The sequence below is a fragment of the Phalaenopsis equestris genome, unplaced genomic scaffold (genome assembly GCF_001263595.1).
Source record: "Phalaenopsis equestris unplaced genomic scaffold, ASM126359v1 Scaffold000840, whole genome shotgun sequence".
NCBI lineage: Eukaryota > Viridiplantae > Streptophyta > Magnoliopsida > Asparagales > Orchidaceae > Phalaenopsis > Phalaenopsis equestris.
The window spans coordinates 879,497-900,935 of NW_018165280.1; the positions used below are offsets into that span (position 1 = coordinate 879,497).

At 32.9% G+C, this 21,439-nt stretch overlaps 2 protein-coding genes across 2 annotated transcripts in view; one reads left to right on the forward strand and one right to left on the reverse strand.

The window, feature by feature from the left end:
* Positions 1 to 8,023: 8,023 nt before the first annotated feature.
* LOC110031791 lies at positions 8,024 to 13,426 on the reverse strand. The gene is made up of 3 exons (XM_020735189.1): positions 13,177 to 13,426; positions 8,534 to 8,646; positions 8,024 to 8,362 (listed from the first exon to the last, which is right to left on the reverse strand). The coding sequence occupies exons 1-2, from the start codon at positions 13,303 to 13,305 to the stop codon at positions 8,545 to 8,547; spliced, it is 231 nt and encodes a 76-aa protein (XP_020590848.1). The 5' UTR covers positions 13,306 to 13,426; the 3' UTR covers positions 8,024 to 8,362; positions 8,534 to 8,544.
* A 5,985-nt stretch (positions 13,427 to 19,411) lies between these two features.
* LOC110031790 (protein ECERIFERUM 26-like) overlaps positions 19,412 to 21,439 on the forward strand; it is a gene marked incomplete in the record, with an annotated part of 2,909 nt that continues 881 nt past the window's right edge. Inside the window, 2 exon segments of the mRNA XM_020735188.1 lie at positions 19,412 to 19,874; positions 21,292 to 21,439. Of these exon segments, the coding sequence (XP_020590847.1) occupies positions 19,455 to 19,874; positions 21,292 to 21,439 (568 nt within the window).

Genomic DNA, 21,439 nt, shown 5'->3' on the forward strand with positions numbered 1-21,439 from the left:
ATGGCTACCGACAATTCCAGATGACCGAAATATCTGATAATTTTATTTTATTTTTCTCTAAAATATATATGTCTACTCTTCTAATTATGTTTTCCTAGCTAAGCTTAAAACAGGGGGCACGCGAAGAGTTCACATGCAATACTCGAAGAACTAGAATATGAGGGACAATACGACACAAAAACAAATAAACGACTCACATCAGGGGCGAGCAAACCATTCACCCTTAACCCCAAGCATAAAAAACCATGTCTCTAAACTCTAAACGGGTAAAAGCGCTAGAGGTGGTTCCCTGTTCAGTAGCGACAAACTGCGAAAAATACGACACAAATCACCCCAACAACAAGTCTTGTCGGTCCCAATCGCAAAGACAACAACAAGATTCGCCTAAAATATGAGAAAAAGTGATACCCGACCGAAGGGAAGAACCAACTGAGCAAACAAAACACGGGCTTTGTAAGAATTTAGCCAAGCGGTCAGCGAACTATAATACATCAAAAACAACTAAAGGTCTTTTCAAAGATCTAAGTCGTCAACCAACTCAAAACGTCCAACTGTCGCAATCAAATTATGCAGTAACAGTAAGATACAAGGAAAAAAAAAAGATAAAAGCTTTTCCAGAGCTTTTATCTATTTTTTAAATAAATCACTAACACTTCTTTTCGAGTATTAACTAAGTGCCAAATTAAAAATCAGTCTGAAAAGACCTCAGTAAACCACTTTGGGAGTGGAGAAAGAGATGCCAAAATCAAGGGAGTATAATTGGTGTATTACTATGATTGCAATTTTTTGTATATTTAAAGTCTCTTATTCTTATCACAATTTCACTTCCAAGAAGCAAGAGACTTGGGGGGTATCTGTGTATAACCAAAAAGGGCCTCTGAAAATGAAAATGTGTTTAGTAGTACAAAAATGTGTGAGAGAGATGAAGAGGTGTCAACGAAAATAACCCTGAGGGGCAAGCTTACACTTTTATATTTGTCCTCATATAATCTTTTATGTATAAGGGGACTCATGCTATTTTGGCCTCTCACCTTTTCCTATAAACAATTTTTAATATATGAAATAGGTCTGAGTGCCTAAAGAACAACCCTACTTAACCCTGCCGGGAGAACGGTGACCTTCTCTCTCGCTCTCTCTCTCTCTCTCTTTCTCTCTCTCGCGGTTCTCACGCTCTCTGCCTTGAGCATGTACCGAAGAATAATTCTGAATTCAACAAGTAGATTAATTAAGAGATAATAACCACTCTTAAAGCTCATTCTATAAAACCTCCACAAGTTCGCTAATGTTTGATGCATCAAACAGAAAAAAAAAAAACCCTTATTATCAGATTGCCACTAACTATACAGCATTTGAGATTGAGTAAATTATCATCTTCTCATCTAATGCGCATGCCATTTTCCGATTCCAAATCAGGCTGTAGAACTCCGTATATACTAAAAAATGTTTTGGTACTTGAACTCACTGCATATTAGTTGCAGAATTTCGGCCCGAACAAGAAAAAATTGAAAATAAAGTTAGGTTTTACATTGAGGAGTTGCAGGATTGATGGGAATTACCTTGGACTGCACTTCAGGAGGAGAGGAGGTCCCATGCTTTCCCGTCCCCTGGAATCCTTGCCCTCGCGAGAGAGAAATAGAGAATCGATGGGACATCTAGCTTCTAATTCTAACGATCTCGTAAAGGGTGAAAGATAAAAGTAGAATTTATAATTTCTTAATTTGACGCAGTTTTTTTTGTTAATAAAATATGAGCCCATAATATCCATTTATGTATATATTCATAATTTAACTAATATACATTATTTTTTTTCTTAAAAATAATGAGTACGAAAAATTAATAAATAACAATTATTTAATAACATTTTTGTTTGTTCCAACATGAAACCATATTCTCTTATAGATACATGTATACTTTGACGATGTTTGACTGCAACTATAGAATTACGTTAAATATGATTTATTAAATCTGCGATCGCCAAATCTCATGATGGAGGCGACGAGACGTAGCAGGCGAGCAACCACTAACTATAGAGAAGATATCTCTTAGAAAAGTAAATTACCATCTTTTTCTTATGATATGATATAATCACATTTAGTTATCTCTTTCTCGCCCGTTCTGTCTCCTATTGTGATGTAAATCTAGATTTATCATATTATATAACTATATTATCATTATTCATCCCTTGAAAAGTACACTCCTTAACTTCTTCTTTAAGAGCACATTAATTATAATCTTTTACTGAAGTGAAAGAGCTAACATTTTCTTTTAATTATAAAAAAATTTAGGGATGCTTGTGAACTCAATATCATGGCTTAGAACTCACATAAATGTAGTCATTACACCTAAAATTTTATTATAATTGGTATGTTATCTCTTTATCAACAAGATAACAATTGGAAATCCAAATAATAACAATCTCTTTTGCAAATAGAAGAATTGTGAAGGACTTTATGATATAGTGAATAATCATCTTAGACAAGGGGAAAGCCATAGAGATAAATAAAATGGAATTTTGGTTAATACATGTTAAATTAAATTAAGCTAACTCCCAAAGATAGAAAAATCATGCTTTTACCCATTCATATTTATAATTTTCTTAATGATATCAATAAATATTGTCAAATTTTTTATGAAATTTATAAAGGGGGGCATACAAATAATATATGCAATATTTCATGTTGAAACTTAATGGCATGCCATATGAATTTTTTTTTTTTAGAAATGAACTTGTAGTGGACAATTGAAGTAGACCTTTTTCACATTAATATGTAGATTAAAGCAAACCTCAAGGGAGAACATTATTTTTCAAAGAGCTATGACAACAAATAAAATGATGTTAACAATCATATATTACCATAAATTTCACATGATTTCACACAAAACAAGATGCATTTTAAATGATAGCCTTAAGAGTGAAATTGAAGATAATGGTGCTATGAATTTAATAAATCTATAGTCAATTTGAACTTTTTTAACTTTAAAATACAAAGGCAACAACATCAAAAGTGATTTTATTCGTGTTCAAATAAGCTCAAATAAAGCACTTGAATTGTTATTAAAACCTTCAAAATATTAATTGAAAGGTCAAATGACATAAATTAGGCATGCTTATAGTCAAATTGAGCGGCTCAACGATATGTATCTAACAAGCCCGTGATCATTTAATTTTTAGGTTGTTAAGATACTTATGTTTAAAAAAATCAAAACATATTGTTGGAATATTTTAAGATTTAGACTACAATTATTTAAATTTTATTCTAAGAAAATTATAAATAGACATTCATCTTCAAAAAAATAAGGAAAAGAAAGTTGAGAGCTAAGCTTGCATTTTAAAAGAAAGCTCGAAGCAAGGGACTACAAGTGATCGTCGTCAATCACCACTAGTAGTTATTGCAACCCAACTCTTATTTCCATGTTTTTATTGTCTAATCATTACAAATAATAACTTTTGGTATTTATAAATTAACTGTTATTGTAATAATAGAATGCCTAGCAAGTGCTCATATTTTTGTAATGACGCCATATTCTCTAGTTATAGAGAGGAGTGTAACTCTGTAATTTTAAATGCAATATAGATTATTTTGCATTGTCCATGCTCCCTTGTGTTTTCCCTTTCTAGTTTATCCATATAAAAATTATGTTCTCCCTTACGCCTTATGTTTTATGTATGTTTGATCTGCTAAAAAGCAAGCCAAAAATTCACTACGTCACAAGCACATACAATGGAAATGTTGAAGCAAATAATAAAATAGAGCAGCACAAAGTCTTACATGGAAAACCCAACCCTAAAAATGTAAAAACCATGGGACCAGTAGGCCACTTAAACATCTCCACTAATCAACATAATGGGTTACAAAGTTCTTCTTTAGGACACTACTAGAGGAAATCAAACATCAACCAACACCAAATAGGTGTTAAACACATAAGAAGGTTTGGTAATCTCGATATTCTTCACGCCTACTGCCCTCTGATCCTTCAATTCACCGCCCACGGTGTTGTGTGTTTCTGAGACTTTTCCATTAAGGAGTGAGAATGAAAGGATCGCCCAATTTCCACAGTGCTTAGAAGCCTTGTGAATGGATCACATAGTCTTTTCTATTTTTCACACCTCTTGGTTTAAAAATGAATCATGCCTTTATGTTTTTTATTATTAAGAATAGTGGAAAACCAACTTTATTTTTTCAATGACAAGGCAAAAGACATCATGTGGGGGGGACCCACAACAACCCCCCCCCCTCCTGATAATGTGAAGAAAATGCTTCCCATACATGTAATTACTATTAGCTTCAATTCTCTTTCGGTAATGTTTTTGTCATCATATCAGATCAATTTTCATCAGTACAGATCTTCTCGAGTTATAACACATCACAAATCCAATGATATCTCACATCAATATGCTTCAAACGTGAGTGGAATGTGGAATTCTTACTGAGATGAATTGCACTCTGACCATCACAGTATAGGACAAACTTATCTTGTTCATGACCCAATTCTTGTTGGAAATTCTTTATCCACGAGACTTATTTGTAAGATTATGTTACTGCAATATGCACAACCTCAGTAGTTGATAAAATCACACACTTTTGTGGTTTAGATTGCCATGAAAAGGCCGCGCTACAAATGTAACCAAGTATCCTGAGTGGACTTCCTTGAGTCCGCATCACGAGTAATATCTGCATATATGTAACCATCCAAAATAGGATTGTTATTTCCAAAACATAAACAGATTTTGGATGAATCTCTGAGATACCTGAAAATGTACCTAACTGTTGTCCAATGCTATTTTTCTAGATTGAAAAGAAATCAACTAACATTGCCAACTACATGACCAGTATTTGGTCGTACATATCATAGTGTACATCAAGCTGCTTATAACGGATTCATAAGGCAAATTCTTCATTTCTTTCTTTTTGTTCTCACTTGTAGGTCATTGTTTAGTGCTATGTTTAAAATGACCCACATGTGGAGAAACAACTTCCTTTACACTACTCATTGTTTCTTTCAAGAACTTTCTCTATGTATCTCTCCTGAGATAACCATAGCTTATTCTTATTCCTGTCATGAAAAATCTTCATCCCAAGTATTTGTTTTGTTGGACCCAAATCTTTCATAACAAAAGATTTGTTGAGTTCTCTCTTGAGCTCCTCAATCTTAGTCACATTATTACCAACGATTAACATATCATCGACATATAGTAAGAGAATCACAAAATTACTATCAGTGAGTTTCTTCAAAAAAACATATGGTCAAAAGTAGTTTTACTATTATCATTTTTTTTTCCAAAAAGGCATCAATTTTTTGGTACCTCTGCCTTGGTGCTTTCTTAAGTCCATATAAACTTTTTCTCAATTTGAAAATAAGATCTTCTTTTCCTTTGTCTCTGAAACCATCAGGTTGCTCCATATAAATTCCTCCTTTAAATCGTCGCGAAGAAAGGTTTTCTTTATAACAAGTTGTTCCACCTCTAAATTCAAACTAGCAGGTAATCCTACTACAACTCGGATTGCACTCATTTTCACCACTGAAAAAATTTCATCGAAATCTACACCCTTTGTCTGACTAAATCCCTTCACAACCAACCTAGCTTACTATTTTGGCTGCGAGCAATTCTCATCTGACTTCGGTCTGAATATCCATTGTTGAATCTTGCCAACAACCTCTTTATTAAAATTAGTCTAATCCTTATTAGACAACTCTGTCAGTTGGCCCTTATCACCCAAAAGTATATCTTCTAGGTTCAAACAACAAAGCAAGTCCTTCATGTGTTATTTCGAAACTGAGTAATTGCTTGATGTAAGTTTAATCATGGTATTGTAGTTATTAGTGGACTCCATTTGGCCAGCACAAGATAATCCCTAGAGCAACCTGGCTCTGATGCCACTTATCATAGAAAGCAAGCCAAAAATCCACTAGGCCACAGGTACACACAATGAAAATATTGAAAATAAAACAATGCCCAATTTTATGTGGAAAACCTCTAAAAAAGGCAAAAAATACTATATCTGTAGCCCACTTAAATATCTCCACTAATCAACTTAATTGGTACACAAAGTTCTTCTCTAAAACACTACTAGAGGAAATCAAAAATCAACCATCACCAAATTGATGGTAAACATCAATTTCATCAAAAGCAAAATATTTTGTAATCTCACTAAGTTCAAGAAAAATCAAATTTTCTTATCAAATCATGTTCATTCTACTACCCTCTGATCCTTCAATTCACTGCCCACTATGTCACGACTTGTTTCTGGGACTTTTCTATCAAGGAACGAGGAGGAAAGGATCGCTCAGTTTCCACAATGCTCAGAAGCCTTCGTGCATGGATCTTGCATACTATTTTCTATCCTTCACCCCGCTTGGTTCAAAAATGAATCCTATCTTTCGATTTATTATTATTATTATTTATTAACAATAATTGTGAAAAACCCATCCTTGAAATGCTAAGATATTAATCTCCCACTTTGTTGTCATAATTTTTTTAGCACACAACAAGCAATTGGGCACATCCAAATCATATCTCTAAGAAAAACTTAATTTTGTCTAACAAATTGTATGCTGATTTTAATATTCCATATCTAACAGCTAAAATCTATTTTTTTTACATTTATGCCACCCAAATATTTCATACCAAATAAAAAAATGTTAATATTTTTTTTACTTTTAAAAGAAAAGGATAAATATATGTTTTCATCAAATTTAATTTTTTTGTAAATACAGAGAAATTAGATGGCAGATGCGTAAATCTTCCAAGAAATTTATGTCTTTTCAGGCCATAAATGGGGTAGCTTATAAGTGAAAATATTCAGGAACTGTGTCAGGTTTAATGATTCTTAATTTACATAAAATAAAATAATTACAGTACCTTACATATCACTCAATTCCTAAGTACTTACATATATAACAACTAATTTTTACTTATAAGTGTGGTGGCATTTTTTAAAACGCCGCTTAACTATTTTGTTTGTGAATTTTTGAGAATGTTGCCAGCCACGTTTGAGTTTTTTTACACTAAACATAGGTCTCGGGTCGACCATTACAGTCGACCCACGGGTCGTGTTTCAGGATAAACAATTTATCCTGAAATGCACGAGCTGCCCCAAACAGATTACATAAATATCTTCTTGCATTTCTGTTCTTAATAGTTTAAAGAGTAGTATTTTTTATGTGATATGAAAATTTTGGGGATTATAAATGTACAGAATAAAATTTAGGTGTCAAATATGTAAATATATAGGAATTGGGTGGTATGTATGTAAATTAAAGAATAAAAATGTAAAAATATTCGGCAAATTATAAAAATTCAGTTATTTTTAAAAACACTGAAACTAATTTTAAACATACAAAATATTTTATTTTTTTAAATAAAAATATAAAAAATATATTAACCAAACTTAGTTTTAATATAAATTACAAATAATTAAATAGATTGAGGGAATGCTAAGAAAAATAAATAAATTGAAAGGTAAAGAAAGCATTTTTGGCATTTGTCGTAAATATAAAAAAAAATAATACTAAAAAAGTGGTGGATCAATTTAACATTTTGGTCCTTATCTCTCTATACAATTTGAGATACCATAAACAAATATAGAGAACATTTTGCATACGAACCAGAATTTTTTACGTTATTTACAGAACTAACCCTCAATCTTTAACATCACATCAAAAATATCACCATGACAATCTTTTTATATGTGAAATATACATTTTCAATATGATTGTTAAAAAAGCATGTTGTTCACAAACAAATTGTGTTTAGCTCGTGTTTGAATTGTTGGTTAAATAAACGAGTCGAGCATAAACAAATTTTTTGAACTTAGAATTATACATGAGTCAAATGCTAATAGCTCTTCCTTTAATCATGTTTGGTTCATTTTAACTCAAAATAAAGATATTATATATATATATATATATATATATATAATAATATGTTATGTAAATTTATATCTAAGTTTAAATCATAATAACTCGTGTGTTCATGAAATTTTGTGCCTTCTATTGATTAGAATTGGTGTAGGTTTAAATTCAATATTGTTATACAGTACATCTATTTTTTCAATGAATTTAAACAAGTCAATTACAAGCCAAACTCAAGCGAAACAAGAAGATGAATGTGTAAAATGAGCCAAACAAGAATATACTATTCACGAGCAATTTGAAAATGAGCCAATTTTGAATTAAATCGAACAAGAGCCAAGCCCGAGCTCATTGAATCTCAGCTCATTTACAGCCTTAATTTTCATGCATGATTATATTAAATTTATGACAGCAAGATGAACCCAGTAACTCTTTTGTTTCCTTCTCACTCCTTATTTCCCACCAATTGTCAGAGAATCAAAGCAGATACAAAGCACATTACAGCCATCTATAAAAATGAAAATAAAATTATTCCAAGTAAAAAATAAAAAGTTCAAAAATTACAGTACTATTTGCTTTTTTGGAACCTGTCATAAGTTCTAATTTTTTGTACTTTTTTTTAAAACTTTGATGTGAAGTAATATTTTTAAAAAAAATGAAAAATTCAATTTTAGCTTACAGTGGAGCAACTCAGCTGCTTTTGTTGTTGCGAGCCATCTGCCTCGCCATTTCTCGAAGCTCTTCTGGGGATGGAGGAGGAGGACCCTCAGGAGGATAAACAACATAAGGTTTCTGCGTAAACAACAGCAGAAACATTTGACATTGCTGATGGCTTCATTTTCAACACATATGTACATGTAAAGAACAATTTAACAATAACTCGCCAGAACAATCAACATATTTTGCATCTTAGGAGGAACCAATGCTGCAAACTATATGGTTCTTGTAAATTTAAGGGCAGAGCAGATCATCTCAAAGATATGATAATGAGAATGTCTTTTGTTTTTATAAAGTTCATATTGCGATAAGTGTTATAATCTATTGGAGATTAAGAGACAACCACTAATGAAAAAGCTGCCATAAACAAAAAATCAAAGCAAAAGAGTACAAATATGGTGGAGTGAATCATTAATTTAGTAAAAGAATGAAATTTAAGATATGGTTCAATTCCATAATGCTAAAAGAAATGATGATTGCAAATGAGTTTTCAAACCAAAAATAGAAAACTAAGGTGGAAATTAAACAAAAAAAACGAAACGAACACTTGGTTGTAAAGCACTACAGCCAAAAGGAAAATGTGAATTTCAAAGAAACTTTTTCAGCATTATTCAATATAGCATATTCATGCTTTATTGGACATAGTTAATGCACAAAAGTTAGAATTAAAGCAACTCGATGTAAGAAAGGAAAAAAAAAAACTCTCTATGGTGATTTGGATGAGGGAGTTATCATGAGTGGGGTGATTTGGTGAGCAGCAGGACAGAGTACCCAACGCCTATGTGTCGGCTTGTGGGCGCTTAAGCGCCCACTTGGGTGTTGCTCGAACAGAGAAGTCAACACCTATGTGTCGGCTTTGAGCGCATATGCACTCATATAGGTGTCTATTTCTCGAGGGCTTGACACATAGACGCCCAGTTCGGGCGCCTATAAACCAGGGGCGGTTGGTGTCAAGAATTAATTTTTAATCCCTATTTTGAGCGGCATAAGGTATGGCTTGGTGTACCTTCCTTCGGTATTCGTCAATGAGCGTCCCAATGAAGAAGAGGAGTGTCGAAGGGGTGGATTTCAGGGATTCGGGCGATTTTTTGCGTCATATCGAAGAGAAAAGATTGAGGAGTCCTACTAGTTTTCTTTGTGTGTGACGAGAAAACTTGTGTTAATTCTTTATAAAACATTCTGAATTTCATAATGAAAATTTCTGGTGGTGTGGCTTCGTGATTTTTTTCCCGTTCTCGAGTTTTTCCATGTAAATTCTCGTGTGCTTTTCTGTTTGCTTTGAATGTACTTCTGTTTCAATTTTTGTTCCAGTTTTTTATTGAATTGTGTGCTCTCGTTATTCTGTGGTATGATTTAGTTTCGAATTGTTTCTAAGCTCCGACAAACTTGAGAATTGTTTGTTGTGTGATTCCTATTAGAATTTCACATTCAAACACAACCTAAATTTGAAGTTTTATGGAAGAAAGATTGTGTCTCTATTGAAAAAAAATTTTTCTCGCTTAAAATGGTTTCCAAGAAGGTGCCATAAAAAAAATAATAGTTTATGATTAAACATTGATTTAGAAAAATGCTCATTTAATAGTTTTGTACGAGAAGCAACATATAAATGGTGTTTTCAGTATTTTCTTTTGTATGTTGATGGCATTGGTTATGGCTAGAGATAAATCAATCCAGAATCTAAAATTTAAATTAAGCAAAGCAAGTGAAACTAATGATAGTGGAGCTTCATAGAAGATATTTGGGATGGAGCATGAAATAAATATAACGGTAGAAATTTTATTCCTCATACAATGAAGATATAGTATGAAGAATTTTATTCCTCATACTATAGATCTACTATTCCTCAGACAGCATTATGTATGCTATAGTGAAAATTCCTATATATAAGTTTAATATTGACACAATTAATAGTAGATCTATAGGTTACGGCTTAGTAAAAAGAAATGTACTGAATGTCAAGACATCTCAAAAGCACTGCAAGCTATAATTTGATGAAAAAAAGGATCAATTTGATATATTTCTCTTAATTCTGATTATTAGTTACCTTAATATAAACAAATATCAAAACAGGTATAACTTCACTGTATCGGATTGTGCCACCAATTGAAAGCATCTTTTCAACATAATTTATTTTTCATATGAGAATTGACATGAGAAGCAACACGCCTTGACAAAATGCATCATGATTGTAAAAGTAGGGCATAACATACGGTGGACACAAAGATTTCTCTCATAAATTTTTAATATACAATTACACATTGAAAAACAACATCAAAATTATTTTAGGAAACCCAAAAATATGAAAGCCTAAAGTACATTAAAGAAAATGGAATCTTTACAATGATAAGATAAAGACCAAAATAACTAAAAGAAAGAACAATATATCTAAAATTAGTGTTAAGGAAGAAAAGTTAAGAAGCATCACAATAAAGATGAAGAGCATCGGGGACATGAGATATGGCCATGGAGTAACACTACAACAAGCTTGATGGTGAAAACTCAATAAAAAGGACGTGTGTAAAAAAGAAAAATGAGTGAGGGCTTGGCAACGTGGAGGAAAACTGGAAACAAAAAGGGTGGCATGCGAATTAGGACCAGCGTTGATATGCAAAGGTGAGAAAGATCTTGAACTCATCAAAAACAAATAGGAGTTGAAATAAGGTTACAATTTCTCCAAAATCAAACCATCATATTGCAGAATTAGGCCCAAAAATATTGAACGGGAAAAAAATGCTCAAGACATATCCATTGTGTGTCCTTTGCATGTCTAACAAGGTTTACGCAGCTGAAATAGATTGGGATGTGTTAAAGGTGTATCCTCATCTAACATGTGCCCGATTAGAATGCATAAACATTTTGGATTGTCAATTCCTCACATCTTTTCCGCTGAGTAAAGAGTATACACCAACTTAAGAAATTATAAAATTATTTGGTTAAAAGATTAAGTTGAAGGCCTAATTTTGAACCATGAAAATAAAGTGGTTTTCTATAATATTATAAGAACTCTTCGCCTAGCTTGAAATCAAAAGTCTCATGAGGAGAACCAAGAATATTAAGGTAAAGTACCACTTTATCAAATACAATATTCAAGATGATGAGAATTTAAGATAACATATTTGCACTAAGCACAATCCTACCAACACGCGAATAATGGTGATCCCACTTCACAAGCTTGGATGATGACTATAATTAGTTGATGATTGTAGCAATTGATGCACATCATGGTTTTTGGATATGTAGAAGCTCATAATAACTCCTGTTTCAACTTGAAAATCCACCATGCTTGTTGGATAGGATTGAGGTATTGATATACAGAGGGATTATTGTGATTCTATAAAAATGTAAGTGCATTTTTAGAATATTCTTCTAGGTCCCGGCTTGCATTTACACACTACATAAGCCACCCTCTTTATTTGCATGCTTGTAAAAAAAAGGAAGTTTAAGATGGAAAAGAAGACAAATGGGCATCTTCTCGTCCGTTTTTGTGAGCTCTTAGTGTTTATCCTCTCCCTCTTTATTTTATTCTATTGCACAAGAGAAAGCAATTGTCGATACGTTTGTTGAGTTTATTTGTTCAGACTTGTATTTCTCTTTTGACTAGTTTTCTCTAAGGAAACTTTTGCTCCATGATTTAGTGAGATCTACTCCTATAATCCTATTATATATTATCAGAAAGAGAATATGATATATGCATGTAAGCTCCCTAAGATTGATCCCGTTCAACATTTAATACTGGATCTGGAGTTCATCTCATTCCATGAATGTAGGCCAAAAGTTTCTTTTCCCTTTGAGTTGTTTTACCTGTTCTTATATTTTAGATTCGTTTTATGGTATAACTGCTAGAGTTTTATGCCCCTCTTTTTGCCACCAAGAGAGGTAGTTTAGGCCTTCTTTATAAAAATAATAAGATTTCAAGTACTGAAAGAAGGAAAAAAAAAAAACTTTCCCTAACTATGATCTCATATCTAAATTACAGATAAGGCATTGCTGCACGTAAATTATTCCAACAAGTTTCCTCAGCTTTCGCCTTGAATGAAACCAAACAAAGCGAAATGACAAAGATTCTTTCCAATTCCATTCGCCTTCACCTAGTATTTATTTCTTCTTCTTCCTTACACGCCATAGTATCCAATGCAGACAAGTTGTCCATTTATCAGGCCAATGGTGCATTACTACCGAGGAATCACAGGTAAATCATAAAGCATAACTATTCCAGCTGAAAAAAATAACCCTTTTATCAACAAACTGTTTTCCTACCGCGAACCGAACAAATATGGTTTGGGAATCATGAGGCCAGTGCGCGTAACTGAAGGGTGCATCTAAAAAGCTGAATACACCATCAAAAAAAAAAATTGGAGCTTAAGATAGTATTATTCAATAATAAAAACCTGATAAACTTTGCACATGCATAAGGAAATCAAACACCCCCATAATTTTCATACGAAAAGGACAGTAGAACTGTGCCCTAATCTATGGTAACACAAAAGAGAGATGATGATGCCGATCCCCTCTAATTATATACTTACCAATCGTAATCACAAAAGAAAAAAGAAGCCAACCAAAAAAATTGGAAAGAATAGCACAGAGAAAGAGAAAGAGGAATACGAATCCCATGAGCTTATGAAGAGTCCCGGAATCAGTGACGAATGCGTAGGTGAGGGCGACGGGAACAGTCACGTAAACCGCGAACTTGGCCATCTCCAGGATCCACTTCGCCGGCCCAATAGAAGACATGCCTTCTCCCTTCCCTCGCTCTCTGCTCGCCGCTTGCTCAGACAGCCTTCGTGGCGAATGGCGATCGTTTTAGAACCCAAATTCTTCTCCTTTACGGTTAAAAAAATTGCCTTTTTGCTTGCATTTGACGGTGTAACAAAGCTTTGGCTAATGGATATGTTATATAATTATGAAATGTCAATATATAATTAATAAAAATTTAAATTTTTTATTTTGTTTGTTGGATTACTATGAGCATAGTTCATTCTTTGTTTATTCATCGAATATTAAAAACTATTAAGAAAATTTGGCTTTAGAAAAGCTTTGTTAAGATAAAAGTTAGAAATATATATTTGTTATTTATTTTTTAGAAAATGAAGTAAGAAAATTTTGTGTTCGCATTCTCCCATTTTTTTGAAATTCATAAGAATGTTTGAGCAAATATATAAGTACATTTTCAACCAATAATCTACTCAACTTTTCTTCTTTCTAGATTTCCATCAACAATATATAAAATTTCAAGGCAAGGTTTTTGTTTATATTTAGGTTATTAATATTAGTGATGTTATATATTTGATTATATGAGTTTAAGAATGTCATTTGTGCACTAAATCATAAAATCAAGATGACATTAGTTCATACGTCGAAAAAGATCAGCTGACGAATTGTTGAATCATTCAACTAATGAATTGTTCAATTGTCAAACTGGCAATTGTTGAATTGTCTAGTTGTCGAATTGTTGAATTGTTCAGTTGTCAGTTGTCGAATTTGTTGAATTGTTCAGTTGTCGAATTGTTGAATTGTTGAACTGTCCAACTACATAATTGATGAATTGCTTAATTGTCTACGTACCAAGTTGTGGAACCGTCTGGTTGCCGAAACTTTGAATTGTCCAGCCTTGTTAGCTAGTCACTTAATCATCTAACTACCGAAGTGGTTGAATTGCCTACTTAGAAAACTGACAAACAATCTAACGTCGAACCAGTTGAACGCCTAATTGGAGAATTGCCAAACCATCTAACTGTCGAAGTGGTTGAACTGTATAATTACATAACTTGTACAATTATTAAGGTCCTTTTTGGAATCACTTTCTGTTTTTTTATTTTTGTTTTTGTTTCAGTGATGATTAGGTTAATTTAAGGTTTTAGGACATACCTCCCAAAAATATATTTTCGAAATAGGGAAAACACAATTTTTGTGTTTTTGATTCTTTGAAAACATGCTTCATGTGTTCTAAAAATAAAATAAAATAAATAAAAAAATGAATAAAACATACTATTTTTTGTTTTTTTTTATTTTAAAATTTTTAAAGACAAAAACATAAAATAGAAAGTGATCTCAAACATGACATAAACTAACAAATTGTCAAGTTCAACTATATTGTGGGACATGACATAAAGTTGTGGGACATAACATAAAGCCGCGAGACATGACATAAAATTATTTGACGTGAGATTAAGCTGCTCGAAATGACATAAAGCTTTTGAATATGTATTATCATTGTGTATTTATTTAATTTTTATACCATAATAAAAGGAAATCTCAAAACTTATAAATGAGAAAAAAATGAAAAATGGGAGCTCAAGAGGCAAGACTCTCTATTCTCATGGGTTGCACCTCCCGACTTCTTTCTCCCTCTCCTATTCAATGCAAGTAGGAGTTAGGTATAAACCATGGATATTATAAGACATAACATCCTAAAGGGTTTCAACATCTTGAAAAGTGTGATAAGCACAGACATATGCCTAAAATATAAAAACGCACATGAACATCAACATAGAGACAACAACGATCTCACTAGAGGAATCTCCACTCATGAGATAAGATATTTTATTTTTAAATCTTTCATTTTTACATCCTTTAAACTCTATGTACATATAAAAATATGTCAGCACGAGTTTCGACGCAGTTGAACGAGTTAGGAGGATGATACTGTTGGTCGGGCATATCTGTTGATGACCGTCTTGAGTTGAATGTTTTCAAGGGAGGCGTCATGCTCTAGTGATCGAAGGAACGTGCCAGGAGATTTTTCATAGGGTGGGGATCAGCTCTCAAGACGATCGATTAGGGGCTCTCTTTCGGATTAGAAATAGATTAAGTAAAGGCTCACCTGATGGTCAACAAATCATTATCGATCGAATCGGTCCTCCAATCTAATTATATGCTAATAACTATCTAATTACCAAAAAGTCCATATGAAAAGTTAATAATGAGGGGATCACTATGTATTTTTATAATACTGGGACATATGCTTATATGAAAAAGGGGTAAATATCATAAATAAAGACTTACATTCTCTTTCATTGTTCTCTATTGTGCTCTCTCTCTCTCTCTATCTCTCTAATCACTTCCTAGCATAAAGTTGTATTTCTTGAGTGTGCGTTCTAGACACTTTTGGATTCAACACTCTACTATCTTAAGTTGTTCAATATAATTTTTCATTTGTGCTTTCATTTTTTAAATCGAGGAACTTGTTCCTCGTAAGCAATTTTCATAAGAGAAAAACAAATTTCCAAACTCTTAGATCATACTCGGCTTAATAGCTCGTTGCTAGGGATGCTTTGGAAAAACTCTTTTCAAAATATAACTTGGTTGAATAACGAATGAGTTCAGTTGATCTTGGGATTAAGGACCACGAAATTTCACCTTCGAGTTTAACGAAATTATTTTAATTATTTTATAAATGAGTTATATTATAAAAAAAATACTACATCTTTTGCATTAAAAAGAGAACTTAATTTTTTCCTTACTAATAATTATAAGAGAACTCTCCTTATAAGACAGTTGAGAAACTCTAAATTATCTGAATATGAGTAGTAATGCTCCTGGGATGAGATCCTGCAAATGTAGCCAAAATGCCCCCAGAAGGATTCTATGTAGGGGTGATAACCCCACGATAGATGAATAGTCAGTACATAGTGAAATACAACACTTATTTTTATCAAGATGGCTTTAACTCGTACCAATGAATTCATTTTTCAAATAAATGAAGTGTACGTGTGTCTTATAAAGATGAGCAATGTGTAGCTTCATATTTTTTTCGTAGTTGTCAGTTGAAGAAATACGAGAATCAGGGAACTAAATTTATACATCTAAAAAAGCCGTCCGAGCTACTAAGTTGTTGAATTGTTGAATTGCCCAACTAGCAGATTGTTGAATTGCTCAGTTGTCAACTTGTTGAATTTCCTATTTGTCAAATTGTTGAATTGTCCAATTGCCTAGTTACCTAGTTGTTGAATTGCACTACTGTTGAATTGTTGAATTACCCAGCTGCCTATTTAATAAGTTACAAAACTGACCAGTTGTTGAATTGTTAAATTTCCCAATTGCCTAATTACCGGGTTGTTGAATTGTTTAACTGTCAAAGTGGTTGAACTACCTAACTGAAGAACTTATGAACTTCCTAATTGTCGAAGTGGTGGAACTTTCTAACTTTGATAACATGTCAAACTATCAAACTGCTGAACTGTATAAAACCGCATAACATGATAAAAAGTTATCGTACATGACATAAAGATGATGGACATGGCATAAAAAAAGCTAAAATGATATAAAGTTGTTGGATATGACTTAACATTATGTTCATTTATATAATTTCTTCTATCATGATAAAAATATATCCCAAAACTTATAAATAGAAAAAAAAAAGTAAAACTGTGGGCACTGAAGGCTGAGCTCTCTTTTCCCACGAGCTGCTTCTCCTCTCTCGTTATTTATTTCACTTATACTCAATGCTAGATTGCTAGTAGGATTTGTGCATAACCCACATATATTACAGGACACTAGGTCCTAAAAAGTTTTAACAATTAGACATTACATTTCCTATTTTGAATGTTAATCCAAGCTTGTCTAAACTAATGTTCGATTGAGTTTGAGATAAAGTTCAAATAAAATTTAAAATAAATAAATAGGGTTATTCTCTTGTTATTATCTATTTTGGAATTGAATTGGTTAAGTTATTGTGTTATGCATGCCAATATTTGCTCTAATTTGTAAGATATACATATAAAACTAGGAGTATAATAGAGTAAATTATTAGTTAAATTGAGGCTACTGTCCTCAATGTGTTTAACATTAAGGAAAATAATAACATGTTTAATATAGTTAAAATATATTGTCAATGCATGCCTAATATATTGCAACAGATTAATACAAAAAATGAACTCATTTAAAATATAGAGCTTTTTATCACAAACAGACCAACTCACTATTATATCTTATCCAATGATAATAGTTTCAATCATACTAATCGTCATGAACTTATACATTTACTCTCTCATGTTTAAATTTTGCTAATTTATAACGTGTTTAACTCTATTGGAAAACTAGTTTAGATGCCATTCTAAATTTGACATTCCTAGTGATAAAAATATTAAATGTCAAACAAATTATCACTGCTCTAATATCCATTAAAAGCCACACCTAATTAGATACAAATACATAAGTACCATGCCATAGCTACCGTGATAACTCTATTTCATACTTATTGGAGTTCAATGTTGCATCTAACTCATAATTTATCGTATCATAACACTTATAATTACATCTTGTCATATCAACTATTCTTGATCAAAATTGGATCTGAAGAACATAGCAAAGTTTACACACATATCACACAATTCTTAATGTATTTATGTATCTAACACCGAAAGTTTGATATTTACATTTACCATACTTTGATGTCATAAACTTATGCATGAAAGAATGTATATCTCTTTTAAGAACATATTATATGTGATGTCAAAGATTTAAATCGTATGCATGTAAATATGAATGTTTACCTATTAGACATATAAATACATAAAAATGATGTGGTATGCATGATTATAAATGCCCTGAAAAAACTTAATGTATACTACAAAAAATCGGCCAAGTTCAATCCCTCCCCCTCATAACTCCACAAGGGCGGAACCAGACAATAAAGAATTATCCAGCTTGCAAGCGCATGGAAGCCTTTAATACCATCATAGAGGGCTGATGAGAGCATTTATTAGCCTCTGAGAGTGCACTCAATAGGGCACCATACCACTGAAATGCAAAACTTCAGAGACTTTTGCGCCCATTCAGCAGTAAATATTATTTAGCATATACAGCAACTCACACACACACACACACACACACACACATGCAAAGCTATTGTTTATATGGCATATGGAGGAGCCTAATTGTCATTTGACCGTTCATTAAATTTAAAGTGGCAATTAAGGTTTGTGCATTTATTTAGCAAAGCTGCTTTCGAACTTATCATCGCTCTTGTTGTCGTTTATTAGTTCTGTAGAGCTGTAGGCTCTACGAAGTATGTACGGATAGATCTATGACACGTCTGATTATTGACACATGTACAACATATTTTTAGAACCATGGATCATGCTACATAAAGTGTAGTATAAATGAGGCTTTAAAAATACACTTCACAACATATTTCCGTTTTTTTTTTTATTTTCTCCCAAATAATCCCTCTCAACCAACCTTCGCGGCTCATCAAAACCTAACACGGCTGATCGGACAAAGTTATAAATAATGTTTGCAAATATAACACAAATATATTGACAAAAATTGTTCTAGAAATCAACATTACCAAAATATTAAAGTGCATTTAATTACATACCACCCAATTTCAATATATTTACACATCTAACACCTGAATTTTATCTTTTTACATTTATACCACCCAAATATTTTATATCACATCAAAACACTAATTTTCTTACATTAAAAAGTGAAACATATATTTCATCCATTAAAAATGTATTATGTACGTAAAAATTAAAATATATGTGATGATATATATGCAAATATTTTTTAGATAATTACATACATAACACTTAAAATATTAAAAATCATAATTTAATCACTCAAATCATTGCTTTTAACTACAAAATTTATATATTTACACCCGCCACTATCAAACTAATAATATTTATGATGATTATTTTATAAATAGCAATGTTTTGGGGGTGTATTATATATAAACACCTAAAAAAATTAAATTATTTATTTATAAGGAACGTTTGAACTTTGAACAGCCATCTCCGACCGAACAGATTTAATGCACTTTAATGACCCACCGACTAAGCCATCACTCAACTCCACACCTCATAATTGCATAAATACCACCCACGTACTTAGCCTCCTCCACATCAATCCCCCCATCTCATTCTAACGGCAAGATGACGGCGGGCGGGAAGCGTGTGACGGCGTACGCGAAATCGACGGTGGTTTCGACGACGCCGGTCCGGCCGGGGAAGACGTACCCGTTGTCGGTCTTAGACCACGCGATGGAGCGGCATTCGCTGCACATAGTGTTCTATTACCGGTCCGGTTCGAGATTGGACCGGGCGATGTTGAAGGAGTCGATGTCGGAGCTGCTGTGGTATTTTCCGGTGACCGCCGGTAGGATGAACCGGGAAGAAGGAGGGAAGGAATGGGTGGTGAAGTGTAACGATGCCGGAGTGAGGGTGGTGGATGCGAGGGCGGATGCGACGTTGGATGAATGGATTGCGACGGCCACGGCGGCGGAGGAGAGGGAGCTGGTCCACTGGGAGCCCATGGGGAATGAGCCCTATATCTGGTCTCCTTTCTATGTTCAGGTAAGAATATTAGGGGTGTTTGTATTTACATATATACCACTCAATTCCTATGTAATTACATGTCTACCACCTAAACTTGAATTTTTACATGCACGCCATCTAAACTAAAAATTAAGATGATTTACAAGAATTGGGTGGTATTAATGCAAAAAGTGAACGTAAATACATAAGAATTGAGTGGCATGTATGTAAAGCCTCCTCTTTTATATACATGCCGCTTACATTTTTATGATCATATAAAAATATTATTATTATTAATTAAAAAAATGAAATATACTTCTTCATTATCTATTTTATCATAAAGATAAAAAGTCAACGGCTTTTTTGTGTCCATGATATGAAATTGACGTTAACCAGTACTTGGTAAAATCTATAAATTTTGATTGAGTAAATTTTACATATTATTTGGTAATAATAAGTGATCAAATCATTAAAAGAAGTGAAAATTTTAAATATTTCATATTTATTATTCAAAGTGATGGTCATATAAATGAGGATGTTATTAATATAATTTAGTTTGGATAGTTGAAGTGGAGGAATGTCATCGGGCTTAATATTTGAAAGGAAACTATCACCTAAAAGAAAATTTTATAAGGTGGTGAGACCTATAATATTTTATGACATTGAATATTGGTCTGTAAAAGAGATGCATAAAACTAAATTATGTGTTGTTGAGATGAGCATGATTAGGTGGGTGAGTGACTTTACACTTAAGAGATAAAATGAGAAACAAATATATTCGTCCAAGGGTTTTAGTTAGTTTGGTCATATTAAACTATTTAGGTGATCAAATATTTTAGATTTAACTTATGTTAATAAATATATAAATAGATCTAAAAAGGCCTAGAGAACTTGCATAAAAAATGATCTTAATCAATTAAAATTAAATAAAAATATGACACTCAATAAGACATCATGGAGATAAATGATTCATGTAGTTGACTCCATTTAGTGAGATAAAAACTTCTTGGTGTTGTAAAGATGATTACATATCAATAATGTGGGTGCGGATTGGGTGTACTTGAGTATATATTAGATTTATTTAAGCTATATTTTATGTGCACTCACTAGCACACCAAAAATGCATCCTACATATACTCATCCAAAGCCCGAGCATAATAAATTTTCAAGAGAAAAATTTTCCCCATCAAACACAAAAGAGGAGAAAAAATATTACATGAGGACTCCTGATGCATTCAGAGTACAATTGTAGGACGTCAAGTGTCAAGTGGGCTTCATATTTTTTAACGCTGACCAATACTATTGTATTGTGATGAGACTCACTTAACACATGATGTCCCAACATTGGACTCGTAAAGCAAATTAGGTCAGCGTCCCAAAGAGGAACGCATATCACCCTTCTCAAATCCTTCATCGCCTCCTCTGTTTTTCTAAACTTACTTCAATTTAATGGCAGATAACAGAGTTCAAGGACAAAGGATACTCCATCGGCCTCAGCTGCACTCACATCCACTCCGATCCCACCTGCGCCACTCTTCTCATCAAAGCGTGGTCCGACTGCCACCGCCGCGCCTCCATATCCAACCCCCCCTTCTTCCACCCAC

Excerpts from the sequence above, each read along its gene's own strand:
- LOC110031791 (XM_020735189.1), bottom strand. The coding sequence starts at position 13,305 with ATGTCTTCTATTGGGCCGGCGAAGTGGATCCTGGAGATGGCCAAGTTC. Across the intron at positions 8,647-13,176 it reads TTCATAAGCTCATGGGATTC|AAACCTTATGTTGTTTATCC; the intron begins GTATTCCTCTTT and ends TTGTTTACGCAG.